This window comes from Oryx dammah, unplaced genomic scaffold (genome assembly GCF_014754425.2).
Source record: "Oryx dammah isolate SB20612 unplaced genomic scaffold, SCBI_Odam_1.1 HiC_scaffold_26, whole genome shotgun sequence".
Lineage (NCBI taxonomy): Eukaryota > Metazoa > Chordata > Mammalia > Artiodactyla > Bovidae > Oryx > Oryx dammah.
Genome location: NW_024070210.1, coordinates 64,400,500 through 64,415,319, shown reverse-complemented (window position 1 = coordinate 64,415,319; position 14,820 = coordinate 64,400,500). Strand labels below are relative to the sequence as shown.

The 14,820-nt window shown below is 39.4% G+C and overlaps 1 protein-coding gene across 3 annotated transcripts in view; it reads right to left on the bottom strand.

Moving 5' to 3' along the window:
* Positions 1-14,820, bottom strand: part of TTBK2 (tau tubulin kinase 2) — a 127,805-nt gene that overhangs the window by 28,639 nt on the left and 84,346 nt on the right. For all 3 annotated transcript variants that reach the window (XM_040226816.1, XM_040226818.1, XM_040226817.1), the window contains one exon: positions 1,456-1,613. In XM_040226816.1, the coding sequence (XP_040082750.1) occupies positions 1,456-1,613 (158 nt within the window). The remainder of the gene's footprint in view (positions 1-1,455; positions 1,614-14,820) is intronic.

The window sequence follows — 14,820 nt, the reverse complement described above, 5'->3', positions numbered from 1 at the left end:
GTGTATCTCTTGTATATAGCAATGTAAACGGAACTAAAAATCTTTTTAATAGATGTGCCCATGCATATTTATCTAGATGACTGTTAAGTTTCATCTTAATCCTGTTATAATTATAATTATAATTATGTGTATTTTGCTATATTCTCTATAAGATAGGCACTCTTTGTACTTTAAAACTTTAAAAAATATATATTTTCGAAGGTTTACGTTTTTGTTTTAATGGTCACCTTTGGACATTTACCTTTTAAATGCTCTTAGTCCCATTTTCTTGTTTAATCTTTTGCTATTTAGTTTCTTACTTGTAAAGTAAAGTGGCTGCAACAGAGTGATGGATTCCAAAACCAGATAAGCATGAGAAACATCTGATGTGTATGAACTGTTCCACATGCCTAGACATTCTGATTTAGTTGGTCTGCTCTGAGTCCTACAAATAGGTATTTTAAACAAACATCTACGGTGGTTCTATTGTAGCTAGTCAGGGTCTCACATTTAAGAACTCTTAGACTAACTATCTGGGCTTCCCTGGTGGCTCAGACGGTAAAGAATTTGCCTGCAATGTAGGAGACCGGGTTCAATTCCTGGGTCAGGAAGATCCCCTGGAGGAGGGCATGGCAACCCACTCTAGTATTCTTGCCTGGAGAATTTCCATGAACAGAAGAGCCTAGTGGCTACAGTCTAAGGGGTCACAAAGAGTTGGACACGACTGAGCAACTAACACGCAGACTAATTAGGGATATCATCTCCAGTTCTATGGGTCCATGTAAGCTTTTCTGAGTCAATAAGCTCTAGTATCTCATCTCAATATAAAAGGAAAGCAATGGATTAGTGATAGAGAATCCCAATTAGGTCACTGTATGGTTTTTCCCTATTTACTCTTTCTTTTAAATCAGTTTAAAGCAATTAGAGAACAGGTTTTAAAAAAAGGGGGAGATCAGAAAAAGAGACAACTTCCCCCAAATAAAAAATAACAAAAGCAACTATATGAATGCATATGTAGAGAAAAAGACATTAAATAACAAAAAAAATACTAACCTCTTTCTAATACACTCTGAAAATTAATCACTTTCATAAGAGGAATACCTACATGTTTTGTTCCCACTAAACTTAAGCAGAAGATAGTTAGAAATAATTGTGGCTGTTGTTTCTAAGATCTCATATATTCTTTAATAGTAAATGCAACAAATGCCCCTTTGCATTTTGAAGAAAACCTTCTGTACATTAACAAGCAACACAAGCTCTAAGCTGCCATTTCACGGTATAACCTGTAAGTACTTTCTAAGAAAAGTAAATGTGAACAAAGTCATGTATAAGAGCAATGTTAATTCCAGGAAACCCAAAGGCATCCCTATATCTTCGCATTTGGTTATCTGAGGCAACCTGGATAAAATAAAAGACATTTCTGCTCATAGAATGCATCTAGGAAAGACACTGCTGAACCACCTGTTTGGGACATACCCAATTGCCGCAGGGGTCAAACGGGTGTGCAGTTGAGGAGTCGCGGAAGTAGTGGTTGTGGTGAGGGAGCCATCAGTTCCAGTCTTCTCCCAGTCAAAAGGATCACTTTCAAGTACTCCAAAGGCCTTGATGCTGTTGTCAAACACGGATGTAAGAAGCTAAATCACAAAAGGAAAAAACTGGAGTAAGCCAACAGTAAACACACTTTATTCTATAAGAGAAAGTACCCCAGACTCTTAAATTAGTTTGGTAGTGTCACTTTTTTAAAAAGCGTGATGATACAAATAGGGGAATTTGAGTAAGGACTACATAAGGATGATGATGTTCAATTAGCATTGATTTTTCTCAGCTGAGATACTGATTTTCAGTTATGAAGGATAATGTATTTTATGTAGGAAGATAAACAATGAAGCATCATACTACTTTGTGATGATCTGGCAAAGGGAAATATGTATTATATGTGTATGTGTGCATTCAGTTTCAATCATCTAAGTGATCAGTTTTTTTTGGGGGGGGAACATCTGTATATGCTTCAACTTAAGTGACCAAGGTTAACAGTTGGTATATCTAGGTTAAGAGGTATATAAAACTTCACTGTGCTTTCTTAGAATGTTTTTGCTGGTTTGAAAAACTGTTAAACTATGTGTATGTGCACACAAACTATCAAAAAGAAAATCTGCTATTACTTTATATTGTACATTCTTTTACTTTTTGTCTTTAAATTCCAAAGGTCTGGTGTAATATTGAGAAAAATTTCATAAAGATCTTCCTTTACTGTTTGACAGTATACAACACTTTCAATTTTATAGTTAAAACTGGATTAAACTCTCATCATTTCTCTTACTGTTAGTATCCTACCCTCATAGATTCACCTTGTACACTGCCTGCCCCAGACCTGAAATCAGTACTTCTTAACTGGAAGATTTTTACAAAGGTCTGTTTCAGGCTTCAGAAATATTGCTCAGACTAAGAAGTGGAGAACAGATGCCATAAATAAGGAGGGGGATGAGGGTGCCAGAATCAGATGACCAATTAGGAGGCTACTGTCAACTGAACCTGAGTGGGAACAGTGGAGGTGATAAGAAGTGGTAGGATTAGGACCTAGTCTGTAGAGCCAACAGAACTTACTGATAGAGTAGATGAAAGCTGTGAAAGTAAAGAAAGAATAAAGAAAATTTTATATTTCTGACCCGAGCTACTGGATAAATGGTGGTACCATTTAATGAGATGGAAAGTAGTGAATCTGAGGATTGGGATGTTTAAAGTTTTATGGAGTTTAGGGAGGAATAGGGAATACAGATACAAATTTGAGAGTCATCAGTGTATTGATATTACTAGGTATTATTTAAAACCATAGACTAGATGATACGATCTAGGTAGAGTAGGCTGCAAGGGCTAAGGCCAAGGGCATTGCAACACTTAGATGGAAAGATGAGGTGGACTCAGCAAATGAAACCAAGGAGTAGCCAGTGAGGCAAGAAATGGGTATGTGGTGTTGACCAAGTGAAGAAACCACCTCAACAAGGAGACAGTCAAACGCTATCAATTATAAACTTAACAGTTATTTCTGCTTATTTAATTGATTTCACCCAGACTGTAGGTTCCAAGAGGCTGGTACATGGCTCATCTTGTTCATCACTGTATCGAACATAATGCCTTCTATCAAAGAGTATCATATTGTGATTTGTATGAAATATATATCTGGTCATTTAGAAGACCAAAAATATATTTCTCATATATATTTGGTCTTTGTCCACAGTTCCTGACTCACAGCTCCCCAAACTCTTGAAATTTTTTTAGAGAGAAGAACAATGGGAGCACTTTTTGTTATTGTATTTGATCTCTAGTCCTCAGTTCCTGAAATCACTTCAGAGCCATAAAGGGGAAATGGGTGTCTTCTTATTCATAACAAGCTCCTTTCTACCTCAACTGGGTTTATGTTACTAATGTGACTTTTGGAAAGCACCAAAGGATGGAGGCTGCTCATCAGAAGAACCAACCATATGATTAAAGGGTTGGAACTTTTAGTCCCACACTTGTGTCCTCCAGGCGAAGGAAGGGCTGGAGGTTGAATAAATTACCAAGGGTCAGGGAACTCTGCTCAATAGTATGTAACAATCTAACAGGAGCAAGAATTTCAAAAAGAATAGATACATGTACATGTATTACTGAATCACTGCTGTACAACACATTGTTGATCAAACTATACTCCAAAATAAACTAAAAAGTTAAAAAACAAAACCAAAAAACTTTAAAAAATGACCAATGGTCAATGATTTAATCAATCATACCTTTGTAATGAAGCCTCCATAAAAACCCAAAGTATGGGGTTCAGAGACCTTCTGGGTTGGTTAGTATGTGGAGGTGCTGAGAGAATGGTACCCTTAGAGAGGGCAGGAAAGCTCCACACCCTTTCCTCATACCTTGTTATATGCAGTTCTTCTATCTGGCTGCTTAAGTTATATCCTTTGTAATGAAATGGTAATCTAGTGGAAAACTGGTTTCCCACAACCTGTGAGCCACTCCAGCAAGTTAATCAAACTCAAGGAGGGAGTCATGGGACCCTCATAACTTATAGCCATTCAGTTAGAAATACACATGACAGCTAGGACTTGCAATTAGTCTCTGAAGTGGAGGGCAGTCTCATGGAAACAAGTCATTAGCCTGTGGAAACTGATACTACTTATCTCTAGGTAGATGGTGTTAGAACTGAGATGAATTTTAGGAATTCAGCTGGTGTCAGAGAATTTCTTGGTGGTATGGAGGATAAAAACCATGTTGGAATTGTGGGTGAAGATCCCTTAAATAGTATCTAAAAACTGTTGAAGAATAAGCGTTTATTTATAATAATATTTACTATAAGTTTCACATGATCTTTTTGTCTAAGTCTCAAAGAAAAAAATAATAAATGTAGAAAAGAAAACTAAAAGTTAAAATGAATTGGGAAAGGCCTAGTTATAAAACCTGGGAATTTTTACTTTGGTCCTGTTTTTCTTGGCATGAACTATCTGTTACAGCTCAGACTTTTCGCAAATTGTCAGAGGTAGAGGCTTCAGAAAACAAAGGATGAAAGGGAAATGGGCTGAAACCCTACACATATAAGAACTGAAGAGGCAGACTTTGGACCCCTTTCCTGACTCTGGAACCTGATATTCTCATAGGTCCCATAGAGTAAGACGCTTCTTTCCTGAAAAGCGGAGTCCCTGGTCGTGGGGTCAGCATCTGCCTTGCTGTGTGAGTACTCAGCCTGCTACTGCTCAGTGTTGTGCTGGTATTGGGTGGTGACAGGGACGGCTCTAAACAGTTTTTATTGCCAGATGCCCTTTTATCATGGAATTCCTTACATTTATCATAGTATTGAATGTTTCTGAAATGTAGCATTTACACCACTGGGCCTCAAATAAGAAAGAGCTCGTTACTATGATGATGATACTGGAAACCTGCAGGAAGGATGCAGGGCACAGAACAAAGGAAACAGAAGGAGAGCTAAAAGCGCTGAAGCACTGAAGGCACCCTACTGAGAACAAATGGTCAGATGATTAGAGATCTGCAGACACTGTAAAGAGCCAAACATTTCAAATGCAGCAGAATACTTTTCTAATTCAGGACTGTGGTTGCTCCAAATCCTAAACTTCAACAGATTGGGATGGGATAAACAGGACAGGTCAAGGACTTTTTCCAATCAGAACAGGAGCTCATTGTGCTCCTGTTTCTTTTTCCTGTTTCCTTTTTCTCAAACTGAAAAGGAAGCCAAGCAAAATCTGAAGAAACCTTCCAGATAATTCTGACACTTCCCTCTAGGAAGGCATGATCTGTATCTCTCCATTGAGAATTACTGGAATCTAGTATACATCTGACTCCTTTACTTCTTTTATTTAATAATATATTCTTAGAAAATACAAACTTATCTACAGAGTCCCGGTTTCTCAAATTAGGGTAATGTGTACCCTCAGGGGATGCAGCCACATACCAGAGAGTTTAAAAGTCATTTGATAACTGTGGCACAGTTTCCTAGAGAATTTTACTCAGAGATAAGACACTTAATATATTTTATAATACAGTGAACACAAGGAAGTTAGAAAGCAAAATTCATAGGAATCTTTAGGATAAATCAAGAGAATGCAGAGAAGTTGTGGACTCATGGCTGACATTTTAAGACTGGTCCCAGACCTCTTGAGAACATGCTCATACTTTGCTGCAATAGGAGAAATTGGTGAAATAGTGTGAGAAACTAGAAGCATTAACATCATTAGGAAGGTGACTCTTCCTTGAATGGAAGTAGGGACAGGAGGGAGGTTGGGGGAAGGAGACTGGGGTGGGGGATGTGGAGAAAAGAAGAGGGAGGGCCTGAGCAAGGTCTAGACAGACAACAGTGCAGAGTTACTTTTTATGTGGTTACCGTTGTTGATTATTTGTGTCAACTGTCTATCCAGTTGCACTTACAAATAAGAGGTAGTTGTTTTTCTTAATCCTAATTCTAATGGGATATACAATAAAATGTTTTTTCTAAAGCAAATTATTCAAGACACAAAGTACATAAAAATAAAGTACTACGTCTAGGCAATTAGATTCTGAATAATTTTGATTTTCTACTTTTCTGTAATTTCCAAACTTCTTTTATGACATGTATTGCTTTCAATAACAAGAAAAAAATTAACAGAAATGCATTATCTAAAATAAGTTAATTGCATATATAAGCAGGTGTAGTCCACAAAAATGCATGGTGCAGCTCCTGCCACATGGAATACCCTTATTCTTCACGGTAATCAGTCATCTGACAAAGACACAGTGCCTGAGGGAAGCATTACGTCCCCTCTTCTTATCCTTAGCACAAATGCAATCAACAGCTTTATCATATTTACCTCCACATGAAACCCTAGTTTGCCCCTTCAAAGAAAATGCAGATAAAGTCCAATTATTGTAAAAACAAGAACTATTTGCAATGTGATATTGGGGACTGAGAAGTCTGATTCCTGAATTCTCAGTTAATAAATGGTAACTTAATGGATCAATAAAGCACTTAACCAGTAGAGCACAATGGCAATGCTGTCTTGGCTGTTTCAAAGATAGATTATTTACAGCAAAAGAAACTGCCTTACTTCAGTGATAAGTAGATGCAATAGAGGAAAAGAAAGGTTCTACATTTCTCTCTTTCAGGAATTTTTTAGCAGCACTGGTAGAGGGAAAAAAAAAAAAAAAAAACCTGCAACCTTTGGAGAAAAGAACCAAAAAAAGGAGAGAGATCAAATAAAGAGAATGAGTTGAAGAAGCTGCAGAGTTTTAGGCTGTTTTCACCACTTATAAGATACTAGAACAACTCAGGAGTGACCCCTGGTCGGCTGCCCCAGGGTAGCTGAGGCAGCATGAGGCAGCCTCAGCCACTGTGCTGCCTGTTACCAAGGTCATTTTTCAGGTGCTCATCAGCCTATGAGGTAAACTGGCAATGTCTAAGCTTTAAGGTATCTCCTAAAAAGCTCAGTGAAAAAGATAAGCAACATTTCCTTTTTGCCTTAATAGGACAAAGCAGCATAAAAGAAATAGAAGTTGTCTTATTAATATTAATAACACAGAAGTAATGCTGAGTAGAATATAAGAATGAAAAGTAAGCTAATTGTAAGTAAATGCAGTGTCCCTGAGGGACATGTAAAACCTCTTCAGGTTAACATGATGCTTTACAATTCATAAAACAGTCTCACAATTATCTCATTTATATCCTAACAACACTGTGGGATAGGTATTTTCACCATTTCACAGGTGAAAAAGAAAACAGGCTTAGAAAAGCCATACAAATGGTATGTAGCAAAGCTCCAACTGAAACAGATCTTTTATTTTTTTTATTTTTTCTTTTTTATTTTACTTTACAATTCTGTATTGGTTTTGCCATACATTGACATGAATCCACCACGGCTGTACATGCGTTCCCAAACATGAACCCCCTCCCACCTCCCTCCCCACAACATCTCTCTGGGTCATCCCCGTGTACCAGCCCCAAGTGTGCCATATCCTGCATCGGACATAGACTAGCAATTCGATTCTTACATGATATTATACATGTGAAACAGATCTTTTAAACTCAGTGTCATTTTCACCATGTAAGAGTTATAGCCGGTCAGCAGGTGTTGGGCTGTACCCTGCAAACCTGCAAACCCTGTAGCTGCCATACCTCAAGACTGAAGAAAGATCCAAGAGACAGTGACAGAGACATCACTGGTTTACTGGATAGGATATCTTACACATCTGCAGCAAAATGGTCCTGGAGCAACACTTCGCAGTGCCTGGCAGACAGCAGGCAGACCACAGCAGCAATTGTCACCCCTAGGGGATGAAGGAGGCTACACTTGCAGGGGAAACTGACATCAGATTGGTTCTGCAGTTACCAGGGAAACGAGCAACTGGGGCAAATCCCTCAGAGCCCTCAGATTTACAACCATCACAAGGGCTGATGCTTCTCTTTCATAAACAAGGAGGCAGAATCATTCTTGGCTAAGGACTAGAACAATCACTAGCTGGGGCAGGGGGCAAGGATGTCCCTGTGAGAAGGGTATAGGTGGGAAGCAGGAACTGGTTGAACAGGGGATGTGCAGAGAGCAAGTGAAGAGCCATGTTAAGCGGTGGCAAGGCAAAACAGTATAAAATTGCAATTATCCTTGAAAGCTTCTTCAGATGCCCACAAAGTACAGGGCAGTAGTTGTACTAGATGCAAAATAGCTCGTCTTCCCCTCAGCATTGGGAGAGACTTCTATTTCTTCAGATGAATGTGAATGAAGCTACCTACATTTAGGGGCTATACTGTACCCCCAAACTACTATTCTTTTAAACATAAGAATCACACTCAGTACAGCCTGATTGCTGTTAATGAGTTGGCAGTGAGGCAAGAGCAAATTCACAAGGGCACTGCACTCTCACTGTCACCACAGTGCATGGCTGGCTGAGCCAAAGCACAGGAGAATCACAGACACCATGAAACTGCTCCATCTCCTGAGTGTGCAGCTGAAGTTACGTGAGTCTAGTAAACATGGGTATTCTGTGACTCTATTGTATTCTATAGTTATATCAAATACCCATTCATTGGCTCAGACATACACTGAATGCCTAAGATGCTGGATGCTAGGAATGCAAGAATGAACAAAGCAGTCTTGTCTCCAGAGTGTCTGCATTTAACAGAAGCAATAATCAGATTAAGCAGAGTTTGTTCAATCTGGCAAACTTTCATTAAATGACTGTCACTGTACTAATTTCTTGAGAAAACTGAGCTAAATGTGCAAGGTCCTGGCTCTAATGGAGTTTATTTAGAAAGGTGACACAACAAAGTACTGTTCTCAGAGTTTAGCATAAGAAACCATTCCTGTCTGAAAGGAATGTCTGCTGCATCTGAGTCGGGCCTTCAACTTCATAAGACAAGCAAGCAGCGTTAAAAAACACAGGCATTCCAGGCAGGACAAGCTGGAAGAAGGGCTAGGAGTCCCATCTGACTGCACGGAGGGGTCCAATAAAGCTGATGCACATTAAGTACAACTAAGAATGAAGGAGATAATTAGAAGAGGGAAAGCAAGAATTCATCCACTTCTCTCTATCTCCACTGCTTATACCCAGGTCAAGACCATCATGGTTCCCTTGCCTCCTGCCCAGGAAGGCGCTATCTCCCAGCCTCTCTCGCAATTAGAACTGAGCCAATGTGATGTAGTTCTGGTAACAGGGTACCAGCCAAAGTGTTCAGATCACTTCCAGGTCTGTTCTTAAACTCCCAAACCATTACCTATACTTGCTCTTCCCTTTCCTGATGACTGTAAAGGCCATGGATTAAAGATAGCAGAGTTAAAATATGGGTGGAGCCTGGCTGTTCAAGGTACCACTAGAGTTGCCCAAGAGAGAGGCCCAACTAACTACACTGTTTTGTGAGCAAAGAAAAAAAAAAAACAAACAACCTGTGGTGTTAAAACACTGATTTTTAAAATATTTCTTCCCAAGGTACAGCTCAGTCTCTCTCGATACCTACCTAAGTAGTCTCTAATTCTCTGCCTCATTTGAATGCACACAACTACAAAAGCAATCCTCTTCAAACACAAACTGGATCACCGTGTTCCTGTTTATTAGACTTCCAGGGCTTCCTGTTGCACCAGAATAAACTGAAATGCCTAACAAGACTGGCAAGGTCCTGTATCACCTGGCTCCTGCCCTCCTTTGCAATCTCATCTCAAACTACTCTCTCCCCTTATTTACCACATTCTATATGCACATGTTCTTCTTCTTGCCTATAACCTTCTTCCTCCTGTTTTTGTTCTCCATGTGGCCATTACAGTCCCATTTTTTAGGGCTCAGCTTACGTGGGCAGCTTAAGAGAGAATGAGACAGAAACGTTCCAACACCTTATTTTATGGGACATTCCCCCTTGTTACTCTCTAGATCAGCCTCCTGTTTGCTTCAAAAGCAGCCCATCTGTACCTTCTGAAAAATTTAACTGTTGTTATTAGAGTCAGGGGAGCCTAAAACACCTCTAAGTCCCGCAAAGCAAAAGGCAAGCATGCTAAATTTTGATGAAAGCACTGTATAAATAGTCCTGTTTCTAAACTTGGTAAGTATATTAAGATTAAGGACACTTGGATGGCTTCCTCTCTCATGTCTTTTGATGTTAGCAATACTCTGGCAGTGTATGAAATGGTTCATCTACACATTTTAGTTTCAGGCTCACCAATGATGTGTATATTTATGGGTTTCATTAGTCTTCTCAATTTGCTCATTGATGTGGAGGAATTCAAGATAGATAAAATTGTCCCAAGCAACCCTCAGAAATAGCTCTCTTTCTCAAAACACTTTAAAAGGATTTATTTAAATCATAAGATGGCCACAGCAAGATTGAATATTTTTATCACTATCTACATTTCTGAAAAAGTTCACCTAGGACTTTTTAAAAAAAACTTAAAATTTGAAATATAAATTCATAGGAAATCATAAAAACAGTACAAAGAAGTACCCTTTACCCAGTTTGCCGTAATGGTAATATCTTAAATAACTAGAGTACAATGTCTAAAACAGGAGAATAACACTGTTACAATCCAGAGAGTTTATCAAATTTCACCAGTTTTAGGTGTACTTGTGTGAAGAGCTGACTCATTTGAAAAGACCCTCATGCTGGGAAAGATTGAGGGCAGGAGGAGAAGGGGATGACAGAGGATGAGACAGTTGAATGCATCACCCACTCAATGGACATGGGTTTGGGTGAACTCTGGGAGTTGGTGATAGACAGGGAGGCCCGGCATGCTGTGGTTCATGGGGTCGCAGACTCAGACACAACTGAGCGACTGAACTGAACTAAACTGTGTGATTTTATGATTCTATACAATTGTATCAGCAGAGGAGATTCTTGGCCTAGCATGTCTCTTATAGTTGCTATACTTTCGAAAGCTAATAAAAACAATCCACAGGTTCTGTATCTCAGGATTTAACCAACCAAATTAAAAATATTAAAAAATCCAGAAAGTTCCCAAAAGCAAAACTTAAAATTTACCAGCAACTAGTTTCAAGCATTTATATTGCACTGGAATGGGTGAATTTAACTCAGATGACCATATCTACTACTGTGGGCAAGAATCCCTTAGAAGAAATGGATTAGCCATCATGGTCAACAAAAGAGTCCGAAATGGAGTACTTGGATGCAATCTCAAAAATGACAGAATGATCTCTGTTCATTTCCAAGGCAAACCATTCAATGTCACAGTAATCCAAGTCTATGCTCCAACCAGTAACGCTGAAGCAGCTGAATTTGAATGGTTCTATGAAGACCTACTAGACCTTTTAGAACTAACACCCAAAAAAGATGTCTTTTTCATTATACGGGACTGGAATGCAAAAGTAGGAAGTCAAGAAACATCTGGGGCAACAGTCAAATTTGGCCTTGGAATGCGGAATGAAGCAGGGCAAAGGCTGACTGTGGCTCAGATCATGAACTCCTTTTTGCCAAATTTAGACTTAAATTGAAAGTAAGGAAAATCACTAGACCATTCAGGTATGACCTAAATCAAATCCCTTATGATTATACAGTAGAAGTGAGAAATAGATTTAAGGGACTAGATCTGATAGATAGAGTGCTTGATGAACTATGGACAGAGATTCCTGACATTGTACAGGAGACAGGGATCCCCATGGAAAAGAAACACAAAAAAGCAAAATGGCTGTCTGGGGAGGGCTTACAAATAGCTGTGAAAAGAAGAGAAGTGAAAAGCAAAGGAGAAAAGGAAAGATATAAGCATCTGAATGCAGAGTTCCAAAGAATAGCAAGGAGAGGTGAGAAAGCCTTCCTCAGCGATCAATGCAAAGAAATAGAGGAAAACAACAGAATGGGAAAGACTAGAGGTCTCTTTAAGAAAACTACAAGGGAACATTTCATGAAAAGGTGGGCTCGATAAAGGACAGAAATGGGATGGATCTAACAGAAGCAGAAGATATTAAGAAGAGGTGGCAAGAATACACAGAAGAACTGTACAAAAAAGATCTTCACGACCCAGATAATCACGAAGGTGTGATCACTCACCTAGAGCCAGACTTCCTGGAATGTGAAGTCAAGTGGGCCTTAGAAAGCATCACTATGAACAAAGCTAGTGGAGGGGATGGAATTCCAGTTGAGCTATTTCAAATCCTGAAAGATGATGCTGTGAAAGTGCTGCACTCAATATGCCAGCAAATTTGGAAAACTCAGCAATCGCCACAGGACTGGAAAAGGTCAGTTTTCATTCCAATCCCAAAGAAAGGCAATGCCAAAGAATGCTCAAACTACCACACAATTGCACTCATCTCACACGCTAGTAAAGGAATGCTCAAAATTCTCCAAGCCAGGCTTCAGCAATACATGAACCGTGAACTTGCAGATGTTCAAGCTGGTTTTAGAAAAGGCAGAGGAACCAGAGATCAAATTGCCAACATCCGCTGGATCATGGAAAAAGCAAGAGAGTTCCAGAAAAACATCTATTTCTGCTTTATTGACTATGCCAAAGCCTTTGACTGTGTGGATCACAATAAACTGTGGAAAATTCTGAAAGAGATGGGAATACCAGACCACCTGACCTGCCTCTTGAGAAATCTGTATGCAGGTCAGGAAGCAACAGTTAGAACTGGACATGGAACAACCGACTGGTTCCAAATAGGAAAAGGAGTACGTCAAGGCTGTATATTGTCACCTGCTTATTTAACTTATGTGCAGAGTACATCATGAGAAATGCTGGGCTGGAAGAAGCACAAGCTGGGATCAAGACTGCCGGGAGAAATATCAATAATGTCAGATATGCAGATGACACCACCCTTATGGCAGAAAAAGAGGAACTAAAAAGCCTCTTGATGAAAGTGAAATAGGAGAATGAAAAAGTTGGCTTAAAGCTCAACATTCAGAAAACGAAGATCATGGCATCCAGTCCCATCACTTCATGGGAAATAGATGGGGAAACAGTGGAAACAGTGTCAGACTTTATTTTTTTGGGCTCCAAAATCACTGCAGATGGTGACTGCAGCCATGAAATTAAAAGACGCTTACTCCTTGGAAGAAAAGTTATGACCAACCTAGATAGCATATTCAAAAGCAAAGACATTACTTTGCCGACTAAGGTCTGTCTAGTCAAGGCTATGGTTTTTCCAGTAGTCATTTATGGATGTGAGAGTTGGACTGTGAAGAAGGTTGAGCGCCGAAGAATTGATGCTCTTGAACTGTGGTGTTGGAGAAGACTCTTGAGAGTCCCTTGGACTGCAAGGAGACCAATCTATTCTGAAGGAGATCAACCCTGGGATTTCTTTGGAAGGAATGATGCTAAAGCTGAAACTCCAGTACTTTGGCCACCTCATGCAAAGAGTTGACTCATTGGAAAAGACTCTGATGCTGGGAGGGATTGGGGGCAGGAGGAGAAGGGGATAACAGAGGATGAGATGGCTGGATGGCATCACCGACTCGATGGACGTGAGTCTGAGTGAACTCCGGGAGTTGGTGATGGACAGGGAGGCCTGGCGTGCTGCGATTCATGGGGTTGCAAAGACTCGGACACAACTGAGCGACTGAAATGAACTGAGGTTTTGCAAGCAATCTAGAGATGAGTTAAAGTACATGACAGGATGTGCGAAAGTTATACACAAGTATTATGCTGTTTTATATGAGGGAGTTGAGGACCAGTAATCCCCAGGGGCCTGGAACCAATCCCCTGCAGATATCAAGGGTTGACCGTACTCATAATAAGATATATTTGCTTTAATTTGACTACAATTTTAACATCTTCACCTTCAGTTTAACAGACAGAAAACAGGATTTATGTACTCATGAGAGCTGATTTTTCTTACATTTCTTGAGCAGGAGATTATTAGGCAAAGTACGATTCAATTTTCTTAACATTTGTTGAAAATTTAGGTGCCAGGCACAGTGTCAGGATAGTGTGGGATAATAAAAACAAAGTAAGACACAGCTATAGCTCCAGGATTGAAAAGCCAGTAGGGACGTACTAAGTATAAATTTGGATGTAATTTCCCCAAACACCATAGTGCTTTCCAAAAGTGAATGTCAGCCTTTATTCAAACTGAGACATGCATAAGATTCCCGGTAGACAGCATCAACTCTCTCGGTCTGCCCATGCTACAAGGGCGAGCACTAGCAGGTTACTGGTAGGGTGCTGACAATATGCAACTTGTTAAGATAATAATGTTCTCTGGCAAGAAACTATGATTTTTTAAGAATTCACAAACCACAGACATTCACAGTAAAAGTGGCTTTGGAAAACAACATCATTTAACACCTTGATTATGAAATATATTCCCTTTGGTCCTATGTCAGAACATATAAAGTTGGAGACATACTGTTTATCTGACCTCTGATATAGCTAGGGAAGCAGTCACACTAAGTACTGGTATGGTTTTGGATTGCTGCTGGAGAAGGTTTGTTGCTGTTTTTAACTATACTGGTTGTTCAGTAAGGAATTTAAAATTTTGAAAGAACAGTAATTAAACTCGAATTCAGGAATGAATTCCAAATTATAAAATTAACCATTAGACAGCATTAATTCACAAGAACATTCAGATTCAAAGTAGAGTAATTTTTGTGAAAATGAAGACCGTAGCAGGGCATTGTGAGGAAAGCAGGATACAGAAACTGCAAAGGTCAGATCCTTCTGGAACCTAATATCACACTGATACTAGTCATCAGAGCATCTTTTAGTCACCAACATCTTTTTCCCAATTATCCTTCTCCCATCTACTGCCCTCTGCTCCTACTCACTGCTTATGGAAGCTCAAAGAGCAAAGCAGAATCAGAAAATGTTATGAAAATGTTATGCCTGCTCTCTCTCTTCTAAAATAGGGAAATTACTATACTTTCTGTTGTTATCAGGTGACAGAATAACA